This window comes from Montipora foliosa, chromosome 7 (assembly GCF_036669935.1).
Source record: "Montipora foliosa isolate CH-2021 chromosome 7, ASM3666993v2, whole genome shotgun sequence".
Taxonomy (NCBI): Eukaryota; Metazoa; Cnidaria; class Anthozoa; order Scleractinia; family Acroporidae; genus Montipora; species Montipora foliosa.
In genome coordinates this window covers 29,739,109-29,759,517 of record NC_090875.1, presented here as the reverse complement: position 1 = coordinate 29,759,517, position 20,409 = coordinate 29,739,109, and the positions used below count along the sequence as shown (strand labels likewise).

Genomic DNA, 20,409 nt, shown 5'->3' with positions numbered 1-20,409 from the left:
TTGCACCGACGTCACGGCAGCCAAGTTGGGGAAAAGAACAATAGCGAAAAAGTCTTTTGGGAATTCTATTATTATGCAAAACTTGAAGTACATTTTCCTATGGTTTTGCCTCCAACATGGCCGTCTTATCACGCGAATGCAATCAAAGTGTAGCCGATTCTTGTGCGAGTCTAGCATTTGAGCAAAGGAATGACAAAACTTTGGTGTCATGATTTTGCTCCTAAGATGGAATGTCGATGGTGCATGACTGACGTTTCGATCGAATTCCGTCAATAAACAAAGTTCTTTCGGATGCTCTGGAGGAATATGTAAGTAACAGAAATTTTTGTGATGTTATCTATATCGCCAAATGTCCCGAGATGATTTTTCCCTCGGAAAACGTTGGCGAACCTTTTTTTTCCCTTCGCAAAACATATGAAGCAATTATTTTTTTTGTAAATCCACACGGAAAAAAATGCCTTTACGATTCGAAAGTTTTGGGTCGAATTTTAAGTGGAATGACTTTAAAACATGTAGGTGGGTGTTTAGGAATAAATATTGGAGAGAGCGGTTGCCTTTTACTATCTTGTGTCCCGTGTCAGATTCTAGAACTCAGCGGAACATTTTTACTCTTGTACAAGGACGTTTTCCTTGAATCCGTTTTCTTACTGTTATCTAATAGCAAAATTTGATGTAGGTTTTTATTTGATTGGTACTCAGTCTACGACGTAGGAACCTCGCTCGTACATTTGATAAATAGCAATTGTATGATTTGTAAATCGTGAATTCGCTGAAAATAAAATCATAATATTTTAGAATATATCCCGTTTTATTAAGCTCTATTTTCAGTTCTATTTGCTATGGGTTATTTTAACTATCTTTTTTTCACAAGTCCTTGTTTTATTGTCGCCAATAGCGACGTTTCTCGTGACGTCACCTATTGTTATTAATATGCCAACCAGAACCCAATTGGCTGTTGAAACAATGACTTCCTTTGTTCCTTGGTTGGCGAATTTGAATATCAAAAGAAATGTGACGTCAATGTTTGTAAACAAGAAATGTCGCTATTAGCTTATATGAGGGGAATACATAGACACTCGAATAAACTTCTTATTGATTCGCCGATTATGTGTCTCTTCGGTAATTAAAACAAGCTAATTTTTCTTACCAGCTCTCTGTGGTCACGTGTCGGTTGCCTTGTGTAGCCCCAGGGTGTCATCCAGAGTTGACTGTAAGCGTGTACGTCCATATAGCCGGCGATTCTGCCTTCCTCACTCAACGATCCCAAGAACGTCGCTACGTTGCGCACTTCGACTTCCGAAAATGCATGCGATCCCCGAAAAGCGTCATCGCAAGGATCACTGCTGGCTCCTGGAACTGCAAGTAAGAACAGAAAAATAGGATTATAATGGAGGGTGTAAATAGCCCATTTCCGAGTTACCGATTGCCTCGGTTTCAAAGCGAGTCCTGGTGTACAACCATTCAAATAGAAATGAGCTGCGTATTCTTATGCAAATCGAACTCATTTCCCATACAATAGTTGAGCACCAAGACTCGCTTCGAAACCGAGACAAACAGCAACTCGGAAATGGCCTATTGCAGGTTGCAGGCCATTGTTTCATCATATGGGTACCAGAGCAGTTTCTGCGTAAAAATATAGAATGAAAGGTTTCAATTACATTTTTACGCTCACGTTGTAGTTGAAACCTCAAATTTGGTGATTCCACGTTGTTGTTGTGAAGATTACTGCAATAAAATGCGTGCTGCACGTGCAGTGGGATTATTTTTCCTCTTTTAACCAATGATATTCTTGTTTTGTGGCGTTCTCCCGGTCGACCGCGTCGTATATCTTAAACTTAAGTCGCTATAATCGCTTTTGAGTGGTTAATATCTCCTAGTGACACAGTTATTAACTAATTACTATAATCAACTTATAATTGGCTAGTTATTTGGCGTAAAACGCAGCTATTACAACGCCTCATGTGATTGGTTTAAAAAACGATAGGCACACGTTCACTATGGAACTGCATGCTATACCTTTTTAATGAACTTAGCAAGAGGTTGTAAATAGCTGCAAAGTATGAGTTTTTTTTTTATCCGTTATATGTACAAAACAATTTGAATTAATTTTTTTAGGCCATCTAACAAGAAATCTAAAAATATTCAGTCGGCACTCATTTCTATTTTAGCTATTTTAACTGATCCAAAGTAAGCCTTGGAGGGGCGACCTACTCGCAAATAGTAGAAGCTATAATCGTGGCGAGCGATGACATAGTTGACCATCATTTAAAAAATTAGAGAGTCGAAGAAACAGCGAAATAAAGTATAAAAATAGAAAATATAATGATCTAGCTTAAACTCGATAGCACTCAGAAACGGAATGAAGAACAGGAGAGGGAAACTTGCTGGGTTTGTGTATGGAATATTTTCTTGCGGACGAAGAGACAACTCTTTAAAAAACGGTGACTGTCTGTCGTCGCCCAAACCATTGCTGAGCCCTGGGTAGTGTTGTTCAAAAGGTAGATCGCACTTTTCACCTTCAGTTGAACAACTGAAGCCTTATCTTTCAGAGATACACTAGCTTGTATTGCTGTTACTATATGAGGCCTAATGTAATAACACTCACACCCCCATTTGTAATTCCAGTTTCGGTTTGGATCCGTTCCAATACAGCGACTCCCCCAGTTCGGTTTGCGCGTCTTTCTCCAAAATCTGTTTCTGCGGCTGCGCTGTTCAACCAAAGTACAATTTTGTTTGTTAGAAAGGTTTGCAGTTCCAATGTCAAAATACCACTAGCAATGTAATAACTTTGGTCAATGGTAACATACTGAGCCAATCACCGTATGCATTGTAGACGCTTACAGCCGATGCAAGGCGCAAAAGTAGCGGCATGCGTGGTAGCGACAATTGAGACAAAAATTGTACTCTGTAGAGTCCCAATTTACTTGCTATGGAAACCACTCGAGTTCGCTTAGGAACGGGAAAGTCAAAAGAGAAAGTAGTCGACAGTCGGTTTGTGTTTTCAAGAAATGACAAATGATTAACGCAGCTTGTAAACGTGAGTCTTTCTTCGAGAATTGAAAGTCATTCATCAATTTAGACTCGGTCATCAAGAAATCGGCCGTTCATAGTTTTCGGTTTTTTACATTTAGTTTCTGTGGAACTGATTATGACTGTAAACTCAATTAAAGTTCTGTTCTTACCTTATTCCATGTGAAAACATATCCGTCGACGTTGAGTACTGGCATGATAATGAAGTCCATTTTGTCCAACATTTCCGTGACGCTACTGTCTTTGCCATATTTGGATACAATCTAAAACGAAGCAGAGTAAAGTTATTTGAAATTGCAAACTTGTCACCCTTGATGAAACTGTAGGGGCAGTTTAGCGCTTAGCAAAGGCTAACTTGTTGGGACGACTTTCCCGCTAAAGCTTCCGAATCGTGTAGACAATGGGTAAAGACCGAACCTCCTTCGAAATCATGCGGAAAAACTTTGGAAGTGTTTTTTCAACATTGCTTTCCCCTCACTTACGTACGCTGAGTTCTCATGGTGGTCATAAGTAATGGCCACAGTCATTTTGTTGAGGATTGATCGATTTTGATGACATTAGGTGGATACGTCCATTAGCTTATAGTTTTACTCACGTGACCATCCGCCATTTAATTTACTAAAGCAAAAGGAATTTTTCCATAAAAATAAAATTCAATTTATTGAGGAATCATAAAATTCAATGTACGTGAGAGCCGTTCAAATGTTAAGGTACAGCTTTTGCGGACGCATTGACGTCTATTTATGATAAAAAAAGAAAATCTCAAACCTGTTTGATGATGAACATGCAGCTTGCCGGTGATACCCATTCACGAGCGTGGATTCCGCAGTTCATGAAGAAGGTCTTTTTATTGAATGAAGGTGCTCCTTTGAGCTGCAAGTACATGGATTCAATTTAAGATGATGGTTAGACGCCGTCTTACGTTCAGAGGCTAGGTCCGCCGTGGAGTATTCAGTCTACGGATACCAGTGCTTATGGCTTTGGATTTTCATACGTCAGCTCCGGGTTCAAATTCAAATTCGTATTGGTCACCAATTGAATTCGTCATCAGCGACCATGAATTTATCTGCACTGCGCCAAACAGCTGATTTCCTTCCAATCGGATTTCTTTACGCCATTTTTTTCATCTATCGAAATATTTTCTCTCTATATTCGCAGCACATTTTTTTAATTGGGTTGGGTTCTGTTAATGGTTATGTTTACTTCGGACGCGTTTTTAGGTTTGTATTTATTTGAAAGTAAATCTCGAAACCCGTTTCGATAAGCAGTGGATGATTTTTTCCTTAAATTCTCAAATGTGAAGGAACCGAAACGGAAGCTTACCTCAATAGCTAGCTGCTCTCGTCCTTCATAAGAGCGTCCTACACTGAAAACTCTGGTCATGTCACGATGTTGGTTTGCGAGATTGTACAACTCTTGTGTGATCTGCGAGTAAAGTGAATCCAAAGTGGGGTAGTGATTATAGGAGAAGATAGTTCTCTATAAAAAGAACTGAATGTGAAGGCGTTTGTGTAACCTTCGTGCCCCTCCCTTCATTTATTTTTTCTGAAATATGAAAAAAATCTAGGAGACACCTGACCAGTGGCAACCAGGGTACTTTGTAGATAGGGGAAGAGAGAGGAACTTGGAAACGAGCTTGATGTATATGTTGGTAGTGGTAGTGGTAGTGGTAGTGGTAGTGGTAGTGGTAGTGGTAGTGGTAGTAGTAGTAGTAGTATCAAAATAGAAGAGAGTAAAGAATCAAAATAGAAGAGAGTAAAGAAACGGATTTCAAAAAGCATTTACAGTCTGACGTTTGTATTTGGCCTCCTACTACTACTACTACTACTACTACTACTACTACTACCACTACCACTACCACTACCACTACCACTACCACTACCACTACCACTACCACTACCACTACCACTACCACTACCACTACCACTACCACTACCACTACCACTACCACTACTACTACTACTACTACTACTACTACTACTACTACTACTACTACTACTACTACTACTACTACTACTTTCCAGAGGTCATCACTATCGAGGCTAGTTACTAAATTAAAGTAAGCGCCATGTAGTTGGATCATTTCGTCTTATCTTGATCTTCGATCTTCGATTTTCGTTTATGATCTTTGGCTCGAGTGAGTAAGACCGATCTGAAAGTGCACTTTTGCTCGTTAAGTTTATTTCGTCTTGTGTAAAAATATTCCTTCAATTTGCGTTTAATATCGTGGTGCGATAATGCAACGCGAGGAATTAGTTACATATTTGCATTGGCTGTTCCTAGTGGGAATGTCTCTTTTTAAGTTTTGAAAAAGTGTGTGTAAGAAGGTTGCATGTTGTCTATCAATCTTGCCATTCTAAAAACATTGTGATTACTACCGTGCTGTTTTGCTGTCATGATGATTAAATCAGGTCGTTAAGCCTCGTTTTTTCCTACCTATTTGTTAAAGTTTTCAGTCGACTGGTAGACTTGTTATTTATTTATTTTTTTCAGTTTACGATCGTTCAATTTGCAGCAGTAAATCGCCTCAACCGTCAGTAGTTCTTAAACGCTGATACGACACACCTTGCTCTTCGTCAAGTAGGGACCATCCTAACATGCTCTTGTTTCAAATATATCTTTCAAGTTTCTTAGATTTCTTGCAGTTTTCTCAATGTGCCCAATAATGCAAAAATACCGAATCCCTGTAAATCTGACGTTTTAGAAGTGAAGCAGAATATGCTTTTCTTAACCCAGTGCGTCTGCGCAAGAGGCGCAAGGACTAATACCGCGGTGCCCTGGGCCTGAGAAAACGACATACGGGGCGTTTGAAATCCGAACGCAAAAGTGAAAGTGAAAACGTCCTAACAAACCTCACACACCTTACACGTCCTTTCACGGGAACACATGAGCCCGACAATTTGACCTGCTCCTACCTGAGTGGCTTGAAAGCTAAGTTGGTAGAGCATTGCCCCGGCATTACCGAGGTCATGGGTTCGAATCCCGTTGAAGGCACCTGGGGCCCGTTTCTCGAAAGTCCCGAAACTTTACGGGTCATTTTCGGGTGTCACAATTCCCTTTGTATCTCAAGAACGGAGAGGATTTAAGTCGTCACACCACACAGCCATGTTTCTCTTTGTTACCCTGAAAGTATGTTAGAAGATCGGCTTTCCAAAATAAGCGGTTGGCAGTTTCACAAATGGCTTTTCGGGCCCGAAAAGTTATCGGGACTTTCGAGAAACGGGCCCCTGAATATTTCAGGTGTTTTAAGAGGCAATTGCTTGAATTTTCCAGATAGATGTGAGGATCACACTTATTGCATTATTGCATTTTTGCATTATTGCTTATTTGCATTAATTACCTCGTCCAAAGTGTGATATTGGCTGTAAAAGCTGACTCCGATTCCACGGGTCGACGCGACGAGGTTTTCCTCGTCCATTAGTTTCTCGACATCCATAATAGTGATCTGGAACTGGAGTCCCCTTTCCTTTAACTTGACGGAGAGAATCTTATACGCATGTTCGCCTGCTTGAATATCCACTGCAAGACCCGGTCTCTGCGGCGCTTTCCAAAAATCAAGCTGAGGATTTTAAAAACGGTATTGAATAAGCTACATGACACTCGATTTAAGTTTTGACTCCTGTTAATTAGTTGTCACTTCGAGGTTTCACTGTAAAGCTAATCGTCTCGGGTATAGACCAATACAACTGGAGATGAACAAAGAGGCCACCGTTAAAGTAAATTTCGAGAAATAAATAAATACATAAATAAAATAGGGACAAGTTAATAAGGTGTACAAAGTATTAGAATCTTATACGAATTCGAGCCAAAGATAAGGGCAGTATAGGAAGAAATTTTGAAGAATAGGCGGATGTACGACAGTGTAATGTGACAGTGAAATGTGAAGAAAAAATGTGTAGATATTAATATTGGCAAGAAAATCGAGACGAGCAATCAGGCGCAACAAAAGCAAACTACAAATTGTTATTTTCATAGTACTTTATTTTTTTGCCATACAACTTACTCAATTAGTGAAAAATGACAATTATCACGCTCCCATTCGGTTAAAGTTCAATTCAAGAAATCGTTACCGTCAACAGAAATAGCGCTTAAATATATATGTGGACAAAAAAGTAGTTTAATCTGGAAGAAGATTATTTTCTAACTTCGCTTGCTCTGGATAAGCAACTGTTAACCAATCAGGAACAAGTAATCATGCCCTCTTGATTACCAAAAGTGCCCTCGTGATTAAGGAAAAAATGCCTTCCGTCGCAGCCAATCAGCATTCAGTAATTTTGCTTCGTATGTGATAAGGCATGTAATTGCTTCCAATTCTGCACATATCTGCATAACCTTAAGAAATACGTTTCTTGTGAGATGAATTGATCTGCTTCACCTTATAAGTATTGCTAAGTGATAAATCTTTTTTTTGTTAAATGTTTCATGTTTCTAACCATTTCATCCCCTGCGAAAGTTGTAAAACTTGAAAGAGGAACCTTCACGCACCTCGAGATCCTGATCACTTGGTAGCCCGGCTAAAAACTCCACGTCGTCGGCATTTCGTGGAATAACACGAATGACCTTCTCCCTGAAAAGCAAAAGAGATAGCGATCAATTGACGATGATGAAAGAGACTGCTTTATGAAAAGGTTTTCATTTAAGACCAAAGTAAATAATATATTGTCCTAGTTGCAACAGAAGCAGGAAATCAAGTGAACCAATCCACAGCATAAAATACTGAAATACAAGCAGCCGGCCCTAAGCGCGGGAAAACGTCTTTACCTTCTATTGGCTGAGAAATTAGGGAGTTTCACTTGTCACGCAAGCACTAGCGCAATCATAAACTAAAGCACAAGAGCGCTTATTTCACCGTAGAAACCTGCGTGACGGAAGTATAAGCACAAGCGCAGGGATGAAAAAAAAATTCCTTTCCTTGTGTGTGACAACAGGACGTAACGCAAGCACAGCGCAAGCTGTGATGTTCGTCCAATGAAAAAGACCCGTTCCAGATTCCACTCGCAGCGCCGTGTTTGAAGCCGAGAGAAAACATTGAACTAGAAAATCTTTGTCTCTCCGTCGTGTGCTTGTGCTTGCATTATGGTTCGTTTTCAGTTGACACAAACCTCTTGTGCTTGAGTCGCTAGATAAAACCGGACTTACGGCATCACGGCAACGCCACAAAACAATGATATCATCGGTCAAAGGAGGAAAACTCGTGCTACACTTGCGGTGCGCATTTTAGCGCATATTAGGCTGATTTAGCAACAGAACGGGAACGTCGGTGGCGAGGTCGCGCGCAGCAAAACTACCAATGAGAATTTAGAATAGAGAAGAAAAGAGTGGAGTCTACTCTATTCTGAATTCTCATTGGTGTTTTTTTTGCGCGTGCCGTCGCCACGGACGTTCCCGTTCTGTTGCTAAATCAGCCTATTTTTTGCGGAACTTTGCAAAACAATGACGTGGTGTCACCAAGTTTGAGGTTTTGGGGACAATTTGAGCATAGAAATGTGCCAGAACCTTTGAATCTCTATTTTCTTCTCGTAAATTGCTCGTACCAATTTATTGTTAGGATGCTTACCCTACATTGTTCGAAGTGAACGAGGTGGAGTACTTGAGACTGAGACTTTCGATCTTAGAGCAAAGTTATGTTTTGAGGCAACGTTTTCGTCGATGTCGCCTTTGTAGATATTTTAAGTCCCTATTGGCGGGAGATTTTGCTTTGAATTGGCTGAAAAGTGAAAGGGCCTCCGTGCTTTCGTCAGATTTTGTCGTATTATTCGGGATCCCTTTCTCGGTTCGAAGGAAGCGGATGAAAGCTCCCTCTTTCCATTCACTGGACGTTTTATTCCGAATTTAACTCTTCCGCGCCTTATAATGCTGCTTCCATCCAGTGGGGTTTCTTAGTTGTTATACTGCTTATAGACAGGCCCATCGGAGACTGCAGTATTAAATTCTGGTTTTTTTTTTTTTGGCTTTTTACATTTTAATGACGATACTAGTCTATTTAGGACGCAGGTTTTTTGTTCGGTTCGTAGTTTTGTGAGGCAATATGGACAGCCTTTGTTACCTCCTCCCCAACTTAGAGGAGCAGTTTTACCGGAGAAAGTGCCGGTAATCCTAACAATTTCTGACATACATAGAATCAAACGCTACCCGCCATATTGAATCAAAGGATACGCTTTGACATAAGCTGGATTTTATGGGTTATAGCCTTCGATCGATCAACGTCATTTTTACGGTTTGTTTGTGGCCAGTGTTATATATATGGCCAAGGAAGCAAGGTAACTTTGTTATGCTGGACCATGCAGGTGGTTCTTTACTTTCGAGTCAATGCACGCTATGACTTAAAATTTCAAGACGTTACCGTTAAAGCGAAAGGTACTGGGAGAAATGTACAAAAATGCATTCTGCTCGTGCAGCACGATACTTTTTTTCTCTTTTACCTATCGCTGTCGTTGGCGTAGCCGTCGTCGTTTCAAAAAAGCTCCCCAATATCTCATAAGTGAGCGCAGCGAACGATTGAGATATTGTTCTTGCTACGAGAATATAAAATTCATATCTTCCAGTTAACGTATTATTTTCTTTTTATTACATGATCAATAAATATACAATGGTAGATATCGAAAAGCAGGCTTTAATACAAATAATGGGTATTAATACAAATAAAAAAAGAAGAAAAACAACATTTAAAAACTTTTTACAAGACATGTTTCGACATCGACATACTTATGCCATCTTCGTCAGTTGTGACTGAGTTGTACAATATGAATTTAAACCTATTTATAAGAAAAATACCGTGGATAAATAGGTTTAAATTCAAATCGTACAATTCATTCACAACTATAGATGGCATAAGTACGTCGAGACATGTCTGGTAAAGGATTTGAAAATATTGTTTTATTTCTTCAAGTTATTTCTCATCTGCTGTTCTCAAGACCCTTTGAAATAAAAAAAAAGGCGGGAGAAAATGCGGGATTCGCGTGACATCGATGCTCAATATGAACATTCGTTTGACATACGAAAAATGGATGTAGTGGTCGTAAAATTGATTCTATGAGTGTTATATAACCCGCTAAAACACTCGCGTACATGTAATAATCGAAGCTGCTTGTCAGTTGTTTTTCACTGAGTCAAGTTGTACAAGTTGGTTTTCTCGTTTTACACGAAAAGCGTGATCAGTTACACGAAAAAGACAAAAGGAAGGAGAAGATAATCATTTGATGTTGCAGGTGGTCCTTCTAAAGTTTTAGTTTACAGTTTTAATTCAAATACGATTGCCGGTGTGGTGAACAAAGTACCTACATAACTGACCAAAAGACAGAAGCGTCAGTCAATATAAATTTGTCATTATGAGTAAACGTTTTCCATTTTCGTTGTTAAATGCAAACAGCTGGCACTTTGTTTTCGGAGAGCTAACAGCCTTTATGAGTTTTTATTCCAAAGGATAATGTAGTTGTAGCTCACAAAATATGCTTATCACATGGGTGGTGACGTACACTTAAATTTTGTCCGATAAGGATGTCCAACACACGTTGGCTTGCATGTATAGTTTTCTTATTACTGTTGTGGTGGCAAAAATTCAGCTTCCACAAACAGAAATCATGTGTGGTGAACATAGTACCTACATAATTTACCGAAAGACAGAAGCGTCATCAGTCAATATAAATTTGTCATTATGAATAAACGTTTTCCATTTTTGTTGTTAAATACAAACAGTTGGCACTTTGTTGTCGGAGAACTAAAAGCCTTTATGGGTTTTTATTCCAAAGGATAATGTGGTTTGTAGCTCACAAAATATGCTTATCTCGTGGATGGTGACGTCCACTTAAAGTTTGTACGATAAGGATGTTCAACACACGTTGGCTTACATTTATAGTTTCCTTATTACTGTTGTGGGGGCAAAAATTCAGCTTCCACAAACAGAAATCGATCAAAACGATTTGCGTATGCGCAGTTGATAAATTTTGATAAAAAAAGATCTTTTCAGTTTTTTGTGAAGGTTACCTTGCGTATTCAAATTTGGACTTCATTGTAGGATGTGTTGCTTCGATGATAAGAAGTACTTTTTCATTGAGTCTAAATGTTCTTTCGTCGATATTTTTATTAAGTAACGTGTAGCTAAGTATGCAAATTTATTCCGTGATCACTTTTTATGACATTTAAATTAGGTAGCTTTTTATTTTAGGCGTCAAATACATTTTTAAAATTTAAAAAAAGAAGACGAAATTAGCGTCTGTTTGGCGTGGTATAAAAGCCTTTCAGTGTTTTCCAAACTTAAAACGTTTTTCCACATTCCTAGAAAACACAAGTTAAGATCAGGAAACAATTGTGGTAAATGGAGCTGTTTGAAAATGGAATGGAAGTAAAAAATGAAACGTAAAGAACCACTTAAAAACAAACAGCAACCAAGTATTTTAAAACAAAACGATTCTTAACAGGTTCTGTTATAATTGAGGAAGCTGAAACTCTGCACAAACATCTGCTGCTACTAATTATTTCTTAATTATTCAACCGTCGGATGAGTTTCCTGAATTAATGTATACTTTTTCAACATTAGACTACCAAATGTTATTGCGAAGACTAAGTGATATGTTGGTATATTCATTTGGAAAGGAATACTCTATGAACAGATTTGGTTGATGCTTTTGTTATATCCTTTTGTTGATGCTTCGTTATGTTATCAGAACAGTTTTGAGGTGTTTCTGTCGGGTCGCTCTCAGTTCTATTAAGAACGTTCTTTCCGGCTGACAAGGATCTTGTATATTATTGCAAGTGTTCTGATTTTGAAGACATAAACCACAAATGTCTGCGTAGGAGCACTCAACTGCATATTTAAAACATGTTTTCCTTTTTTTAAATTTTGAATTTCGGCTTTAAGTTGTTTATTTAAATGGTTAACAGTATTCGGTTTACGTCGCTCAGAGAAATCAACAAAAGTAACTTTTTTCAGTTAATAAACAATTTTAAGCTCTGTATTCCTTGTATACGAGTGCTTTTTCTTTTCGTTTTCATAGTTTTCTTTGGTTTTGCCCGTTTTTAAGTGGTTTTAAATGGCACTTTCTATGTTTTTATTATCGCAAATCAAGAAAAAATAGAAGCTGAAAATAGCATGAATCTTTTTGTTGCGTTTTAAAACATCGTCTGTTTGATCGAAATGCTAGTATATTTGACTTGATCCATGCATGAGTAAACACACTCATGTCATGTCACTTGTTTCAAGGAGGCTACTTTCTCGAAGAAAGCTGGCAGGAATCTAAAAATTAAATAAACTTTTGTTTTGGGAAACTAACAGGGACACGAACGGACGTTGAATTCCAAAGAAAAACACGGGCTAGCTTTGAAAGCGACAACTCTGTTTCACTCTTGACAAGCTAATTCATCGTTCATTCAGTTTGAACTTTTTTGTCCCTTAAATATCGTTGCCCAGCTAGTTTCGAAATACGGTACACAACCTCATATAAGAACCAGGTTTGCCTAAAAAATTAAACAGGTTCTTATTTTAGAAAATGACCTTGAAATTTCAGGCATTTGGAAGAAATTTCACTTAAAACTGAACAGATTTTGTTCAAGACTTATTTCTCATGGTCATGTTCAAATGTCAAGGTATCAATGTCCTTATTAGAAGAAATCAGTCTTACCTTATCACAGATTAGATATCGTGTGTGGAAATACGAACCAATTTAAGGACCGAGATAGCCTAAAAGTACTGTAAATGCTTTTTTTTATAAGAACCCATTTAGCTTAAGGACGGTGCCTACTAATTAAAGATATTTTTGCCCCGGTATGTGATTATGCAGGAAATGTAGATCTTAACAAGAGTTGTTGAAATCCAAAAAGAAAATTGGGGGTAACCACGCATTTTTCAAAGATAATTCAAGCATAATATTTGTAAAAAGCTTTAAAATACAAAGCAATGTATGGCGTTCTTTCTCAAATTGAAACCTAATTATCTCTCAAAAATGCATGGTTACCCCCAATTTTCTTTTTGAATATCAAGAGTACTTACTAAGATCAACTTTCTCCGGATAGTTTTAAACCGCGCAAAAATATCCCCGTATTAGTAAGCATCGGCGATGGGAAATCCGAGTATCTGGAGATGCGCAGGACGTATGCGCAATAACAATAGTAGGCACCGTCCTTAACTTGGAAAAATCTAAGTTCCTATATATGGGAGTTTACTGTATATCGTCAGAAACCCATAAGGGCTGAAACGTGTAACGGCCCCTTGTGTGCTGGAAAACAAGCTTCTGAATGTTCAATTTGCTAAGTACCATATTTGGAACAACAAGAGCGAGGGGTTCCCAAATATGGTACTTAGCACTGAAACATTCAACCAATCAGTTCGCACTGAATATTCGGAAGCTGTAAACGCGCGTTAAACGTTTCAACCCTTATGGGTTTCTGATATCGACTATTTCTGGAAGATCTTAGACAGCAATGACCAGAACCAGGTTGCTGACCAGCGGTATTCGTTAAAACAATGGTTTGCTGGGGGTGCTCAGTCTCACGGGCTCAGAAAACTTGGTTTCGTCTGTTTGATTGGATCTGACGTCACGGCGGCCATGTTGGTAGAAAGAACAATAGCGAAAACGTCTTTTGCGAATTTGACTCTATTATTATGCATGCAAAATTTGAGCAACATTTTTCTATTGTTGTTTTGCACCAACATGGCCGTCTTATCACGTGACTGCAATCAAAGAATATTGGCTTCGTATGAAGAAACGATAAAGAGAACCGGGGATGCCAACTATGAACAGTGAGCTAAGAGCTCTTGAAACCGGTTCTCATCGGGACGCTGATAAAACCAAGGGTTTTTTGTCTAAATCAAACAGTATAAAATTGTAAATTTAAGTTTGTACACGATAAAGGCTCTTGATTATACTTGGAAATTAAATTAAATTAAATTAAATTAACGTCATGCCCATTTTAATTTGGTGAGGATGGCTCTCGCTTCAGCTTTACACCTAAGGCTTGTGTAATGAAACACGTAGCTATCGATTTGAGCTCAGCGTAAAGATCGATTTACGTTACAGTTGAGTATGAATAGAACCAGACGTAGCCTAAGGGAAACGTAAAGTTCATGTAGAGATTTCATCTTTCTTGAACTTTGGATCGTTTAAAGTTGAAGTAAACGGGCAACCATCTGCTGAATCTATAAATGGCCTAAAGTTGTCGAAATTGTCGTCTTTCTTCAGCCTTCTTAAATATTTTGGGACCAAACAAGAGCCTTATCATCCTTTGGACAGTGTAATAGCAAAAGCAAGTTTTCCGCTCGGTGAAACAAACGATAGCACAAAGGAAGAAGATTTATCCTTAGACAGGATTTGCGTTTTTAATCTGGTTCCCAATACAAAATTAAATTGTGACCTTGAGTTATTTTTAGAACTTTCCCACTCCCAACTACTGCCATTAAGATAATCTTCGGCGGATTCTTTCATTTCCTGTTCCATGTATTTTGTGGGGTTTGTGGATGCTAACGATTTCAACCATCACGTACTTCAAAGCGAGAAAAAACAAATCCGCCCAGAACGATAAATTAAACACGCGAGGAGTGTGTTTTTGAATACTCTGAAAACTCGTTTGTAAAATTAGTCCACAAAATCAGCAGATTTTTTCTTTTATCTCATAGTGTGCGCATTTGCCTTCAAAATTCTTTTGCTGTATTACTTTTTTAAAGTTTCTGATCATGGTGGTGTTTTAAGAACTTGCTTATTGTTTGCTATAAGAAGGTCGTGCGATTTAAGTATCAAGCATCGAACCTTTTACCCCTCGCACTTTTTTACTGTCGATGCCTTCATGTAGTCGACTGAGGATTACATGTCGCTACTACTGTAAGGTAGAATATAAATTGGTCATCATTCCTTTGATTATTAATTTAAACAATAACATGACGTCAGTGTCGGTCGGTATAGTCGGTAAGCCTGACCGTGTAATTCCGAACACTATCTGGAGATTAGGGCTGCCTACTTACACTCACTCTTGCAAAGCGACAACAGTAATGTCTACTCTCAGCGAGTAGTAGCCACAAAAAGGAAGCGTGATAACAGACCTAGACAACTGTTGACAACGCGTCCGAAAGTTTGAAAGCTTGAAAAGAAAAATGCTCCTTCCTCCAGCAAATAATTGAATGGAGGAACTGCGAACTGTCATTGGATGCCGGTAATACGAGCAGTTCCACAATTGGTCTCATCTTTATATCATCTATATCGCCAGATTCAGAATATTACAGCCGATGAGAAGCCTTCCCCTCGTGTGTGCTCAGTTACTGAGAGGGCTTCAAACTTGACCTTTTTTTCTCACAAGACAAGAGTAAATGTTACATTGGCCTACAAGGATGCGTTAACGTGTTCTTAGTCTTTGTTGTTGGCCACAATGATCTTAGCTTTTTTAATCATTCGTCGCTTCCAAGACGAAATCGATCACCAAAAAATGATAAAACTTAACAGAGTGTGCGATTACTTTATATTTTTCTCTACGGGGAAAACACACTTTGCCTTGCCCAGAAGAGCATATACCACATCACTCCCAAACTTTGGCGTAGTCACTTGATCCATCTGTTTATCAGTTTAAACATTTAAATTTAAACGTCTTCCTTTATCGACCGTCTAAACTTATTTTGTGTGAACGAGAATGTACCTTCTAATTAGGAATGATGAGTGTGGTCTTTTCAGGTAAGAGCATGTTGCGTCGAGATCATGTTTTGCTCTCCGCAGCGTGTGCACTTGGTTTGCTAATTTTATCAACTGAAAAAAAAAGCTATCAATACCTCTTGGTTGGAACAGCCGATATTTCGCACCGTTTAGAATGTGAAATCAACCAAAGTTGCGGAACTGATTCATATCGGCACATCTGGCCTTCAAGACACGAGAAAAGGAGCTTTCTCACGCTATTTTGCTCTCGCTGAAGAATTAATGGGTTCCAACAATACAATAACGCCCAACTAAAGTTCGTTTAAGACTTAACCGCCATGTTTACCATCTCCCGTAATAAATTGACTTGGAATTTAGTTTTAGTTTTCCACAACTCAAGCTGAAAAAAAAAAAAAAATGGCCAAAAAGGTATTTTGAGTGGAGCGTTATTTCCTGTTCACTTCAGCTTCAATCTCTCTTTTATGAACAGAACACGTTAGTGATGTTAAGAGGGAATGAATGTCACTCAATTTCGGCTAGAAAGCGGTTGCCAACCGGCATAAAACGGCCATGACAAAGGCCTTTCCTGGGGAAACACACTTCAGCTCTCAACAGAAAATTGTTGGCGCGGTTGTTTTCGGAAGATCACCAAAACTGTCGCCCCACTCAACAAGATCACTATATTGACTTTGTAGTTTGTGAGAAAGCCTTGCGCCTCGATGAATGAACGCTTCTGGCAAACACCTCATTCGAAATTATTTCAAAGTGATAACCTCATCTATCACGGTCTATTATTTGCTTGCATTCTTAAAATTATTTATTCTGACTAATCTTGAACTTTCGGAGTTCTGTTATTCAAAATGTGCTTTACACCGATGCTTTAATAAAACAGACTGATGTCTTATATTGAACCATTTAACTTGAATACTATCTAATCCCGAGATAACAAGTCGTGATATATGTGTTTGGATATTTATGACCATTCCTAACAAATTTGACGGGTCGTTTGGTGATCCCTTGGCATCAATTGAGCCTTCCCGTCAAAACGTTTCCACCTTAAGCTGAGACTCCGACCCTAACGTAATCGAAACCGCGCGCATCTAACAAAGTGTGAATATGGTGGCTTTTTCGGATTAAGATTGAAATTTAAGAAATAAGGCTAATTTATTTAAATATTTGTCTTTTATATCCTCTCACCTACCCGGCAAAAACCACTGAAGACAATGTAAAAAACACCAGGTAAAAAATTGGAGGCTTCATCCCAAACGCCCTGCCGCGTTAAAAATGGTAGAACCGTGCGTTTGATCCAAGATTTATAACCATGAAGATAGCGAATCACTTTCATGATGCTCTGTGGCCTTTGTTGACTTCATCGTAACAGTTTGCCAGGTTTTTTGTCGCGAGAAAAAAAAAACTTTCTTGCCTACTGGTTAAACAAAGAAAGTAAACTGAACATTTGCCTTTAAAATTGTTTCACAACAAAGATCCAGCCACGACAGATGGTTACACACCGTTTAGTAAACTTGATTGTCTTCACAAAAAACAGCGGCATCCTTTATTATATTCCTCGTTTTGAATAATTTTTGGAACCTTGCGAAAACACCTTTTCAGAAGGGACTAGTGGGCAGGCAGATGCTTGTTTACGTGCAGGCGCAGTTTCATAAATAAAGATATATAACTTCCTTCAATCATTCATACGAGTTAATTAAAGATTTGGAAAGATCGGCCACACGTAATTTGAACATATCGTTTTAGCATGTCGCTAACGTTAATTGCTTACAAAAAAATTGCAATCACATTTTCATTGTTTTCTACTTTTCACTAGAAGAACTGATAAAAAAAAAGCAGGAATGTAAGGGCAAATTTCTTAGAAATGATGGAAGATTTGAATTTTTTTGAAATTAGGGAAGTGGTCGAAACCAATATAGACGGAAAGTGGATTTTGTCAGTTGTGAACGTCCTAATGAAATACAATGGAACATGTATATTGATGATTGTAAGGATGCTTTGACAAGGGTTTAATGTTGTGCGAATGGCCCGCATCTTTCAGTTGATTCAACATGTTATTTAAAACATCGTTATGAAAAGAAAAATCGACTCTGCTTTCGCACCTGACGAAACAAGGCAAATGTTAATATTTTATCTGGAAGAAAATGGTCTATAAAAGTTCCTCAGCAGAATTCTTTGTGAACAACACTAGTAGTTTCATCATAAGGTCTGAGCGAGAATTGAAATGAAAAAAGGGGTATACGTAGGGAAAGCTTTTTTACTCTTCGTTTTCAAGGAAAGGAAAATGATATTAAACTTTTCTCGATATTGTTAAGGGGCTTATATCGATGTAATGGGGTATTTGCCAAGATCCGTTTTAATTAAACTTTTCTATCTATAATTTATATTTGATTGGTAAATTTTCAGTGAATTGAGGTATGTGTGGATTTCGACTTCGGTTCAAACACCCGACTAAGGCCTATTTAAATTTTGTCAACATTTTGTTGAAGCAGATGTTGGGAGCGTTTGAACAGGTCGTTCAACGTAGTTGAAAGGATAGAAAATTTGGAAACCTTGTTGAATGAAATTTAAACCGATTTGAACTTTCATTCAACATGGATTCAACATTTCTTTTGTTATAGAAAACGGTGGCTGGAGTTGAAGCCGTCGAAACAGTTCGTTCAACATTTGTGGAACACGCGCGTGTTCGCAGCTGGCCGTAACTGGACGGGAGAGTCTGGTTTCTTGTTCTTAGTTCCTCGCAATCAAAGTGCTGGCGCGATCGATGTTGAAACCTTTTGAACGACCTTTGCACAACTTTTGTTTTTGCTTCCAAAATCTGACCAACGTCCGTTGAACTTTATTGATTGCATGTTGAAGCAACAAGGGCATAAACATTAGCTGAATCATACGTATTGTAATGCGCTTTCATGTTTGGCGTTTTTTTAATATTCACTTTAACCAAGGCGGAAAGGAACTATTCACAGCATGCTAAAAAAATAGAACAAATAAAGGAGGAACTGCATTGCCTAGTTGCATTATTCAAATAATGCACTAGTTTTTCCACTAAATGAAAACAAAAAAAAAAAGAACGTTTAAAAGAATAAACTGTAAAAACTAAGGTAAATCATGAACGGTTGGAAATCGTGCATCTTCGTTGAGTTTTGTGTATGTTCCTCAATTCAAACACCGAAGAAAATCCATTCCTTAATTGTGGGTGGCACGTGTATAAGAGACAAGTTTATCATGTGACTGGAGGGTCATTTTGATTGTGAAGGAAATATCGAATATTTGACATTGCCACTGGATATTAGCGTTTCAGAAGTAAACCACCCACACTGTTTAAGCACGGTTACCAACATAGCTTTTTTATCAAATTTAATGGGAAATGGACTTGCTCATATCTTAGGAGGATATTGGAAAGCACACGCTGGGCTCGACACGATAAATAGATCAACTATGTTGTCGCCATATACGAAAGAATATTTTGTCTATCATGACAATTGTCTTTAGGCATACATCGATGCATTTGCTTGAGCTATGTTTATATTTACATTAACTGATCTTAGCTGCCCTCTATGTTACCCACTCAAGTTTGTGTTTTTGGGAAACTATGCTGTTTTATATTAAAACAGGTAATTGAGTCGTGGAAAGATTTCTCTCCGGTCGTGTAAAAATCAGTAAATGTGAGGTTGGCTTGCTTTAGTAAGATTTTAAAGGTGCAAAAACTATGACAACTCTCGATTTGAACAGGTATCTAACCCTTTGGCTTTTATGAGTGATCAATATGTAAATTTTCTTCACAATTTCAATGGAATTTCAGTCAGACAGGTTTTGAGAATGAAGTGTATTATCAGCTTAAGAGGTGTGATCTTGATATAACACCAAAATTTTCATAACTACCCAACAGAACTCTATGGCCATGGTACTAGCTGAGAAAGTGAACGTTTCGATCGTGTTTCATCGGACCGATGTGAGATACAGCTCCATTATTTAGGAGTTTCAGAAGCAAGGAGATTGGTTTATTTTGCCCCAAATCCTGGAGTTGGATTTAGATCCTAAAATTTCTAGTGAATCTAAGGGCTTGCTGGATGAAGAATACGACTCCGAAAGCCATTAGACAACTGCCAGATAAATTCCTTTGACGTATCGTACGACATGTCGTCGGTTCAGTCGTCCCCACTCTTCCTCCCTCCCTCATTTTCTTTTGCTGCATCCTAGCCCGTTTTGAGAACTGTTTGCCAGGTGGACGTGGGGCAGTTGCTAAGCTTAGTCAGGAGCCACGAATAGGAGCGTAAAACGCCAATGTATTTGTATTTTTGATTTTCCCGCGAAAGCAGACCTTTCCAGCCAATCGCAAGTCTTGCATGAGAAATTATTACCCGTGGGATTGAGAATCTTGTTTAAGAACTCGTCTGAAAGTAGCTTGACCTGTCGATCGGAAATGCGGATACCTGGAGCAAGTATCGGAGTTGTAGGCTCTTGTTCATGGGCTCTTGGCTCTGTTTACCATACTTCACGTCATGTGTATCGGTACACAAGAGTGAGAACGAGAACGGGAAAAAAGTGTCCAAGAAAAAAAACGAATTGGCTTTATGAGCAAACACAATGAATGATTTGCCAGTAATCGGAGACTACGTTATGTGTAAAGGGTTCTGAGATCGCCACGGGGCAAACACTACAAGTCCCTGGAAAGAAATGTACGACGAAAGCAGTGATGTTGGACAAAGAAAAACGCATTTTCGACGGTGTATTGAGATTGTTTTCTTTTTAGTTTTAACGC

At 38.5% G+C, this 20,409-nt stretch overlaps 1 protein-coding gene across 1 annotated transcript in view; it reads right to left on the bottom strand.

The window, feature by feature from the left end:
* The window catches only part of LOC138011754 (carboxypeptidase A2-like), a 23,317-nt gene extending 6,034 nt beyond the window's left edge, over positions 1-17,283 (bottom strand). The window contains exons 1-9 of the mRNA XM_068858913.1: positions 17,150-17,283; positions 16,840-17,061; positions 7,516-7,597; positions 6,371-6,589; positions 4,354-4,455; positions 3,799-3,903; positions 3,183-3,293; positions 2,606-2,708; positions 1,148-1,356 (exon numbers count right to left, since the gene is read on the bottom strand). Of these exons, the coding sequence (XP_068715014.1) occupies positions 1,148-1,356; positions 2,606-2,708; positions 3,183-3,293; positions 3,799-3,903; positions 4,354-4,455; positions 6,371-6,589; positions 7,516-7,597; positions 16,840-16,898 (990 nt within the window). The 5' untranslated portion in view covers positions 16,899-17,061; positions 17,150-17,283. The remainder of the gene's footprint in view (positions 1-1,147; positions 1,357-2,605; positions 2,709-3,182; positions 3,294-3,798; positions 3,904-4,353; positions 4,456-6,370; positions 6,590-7,515; positions 7,598-16,839; positions 17,062-17,149) is intronic.
* Between the last annotated feature and the right edge of the window lie 3,126 nt (positions 17,284-20,409).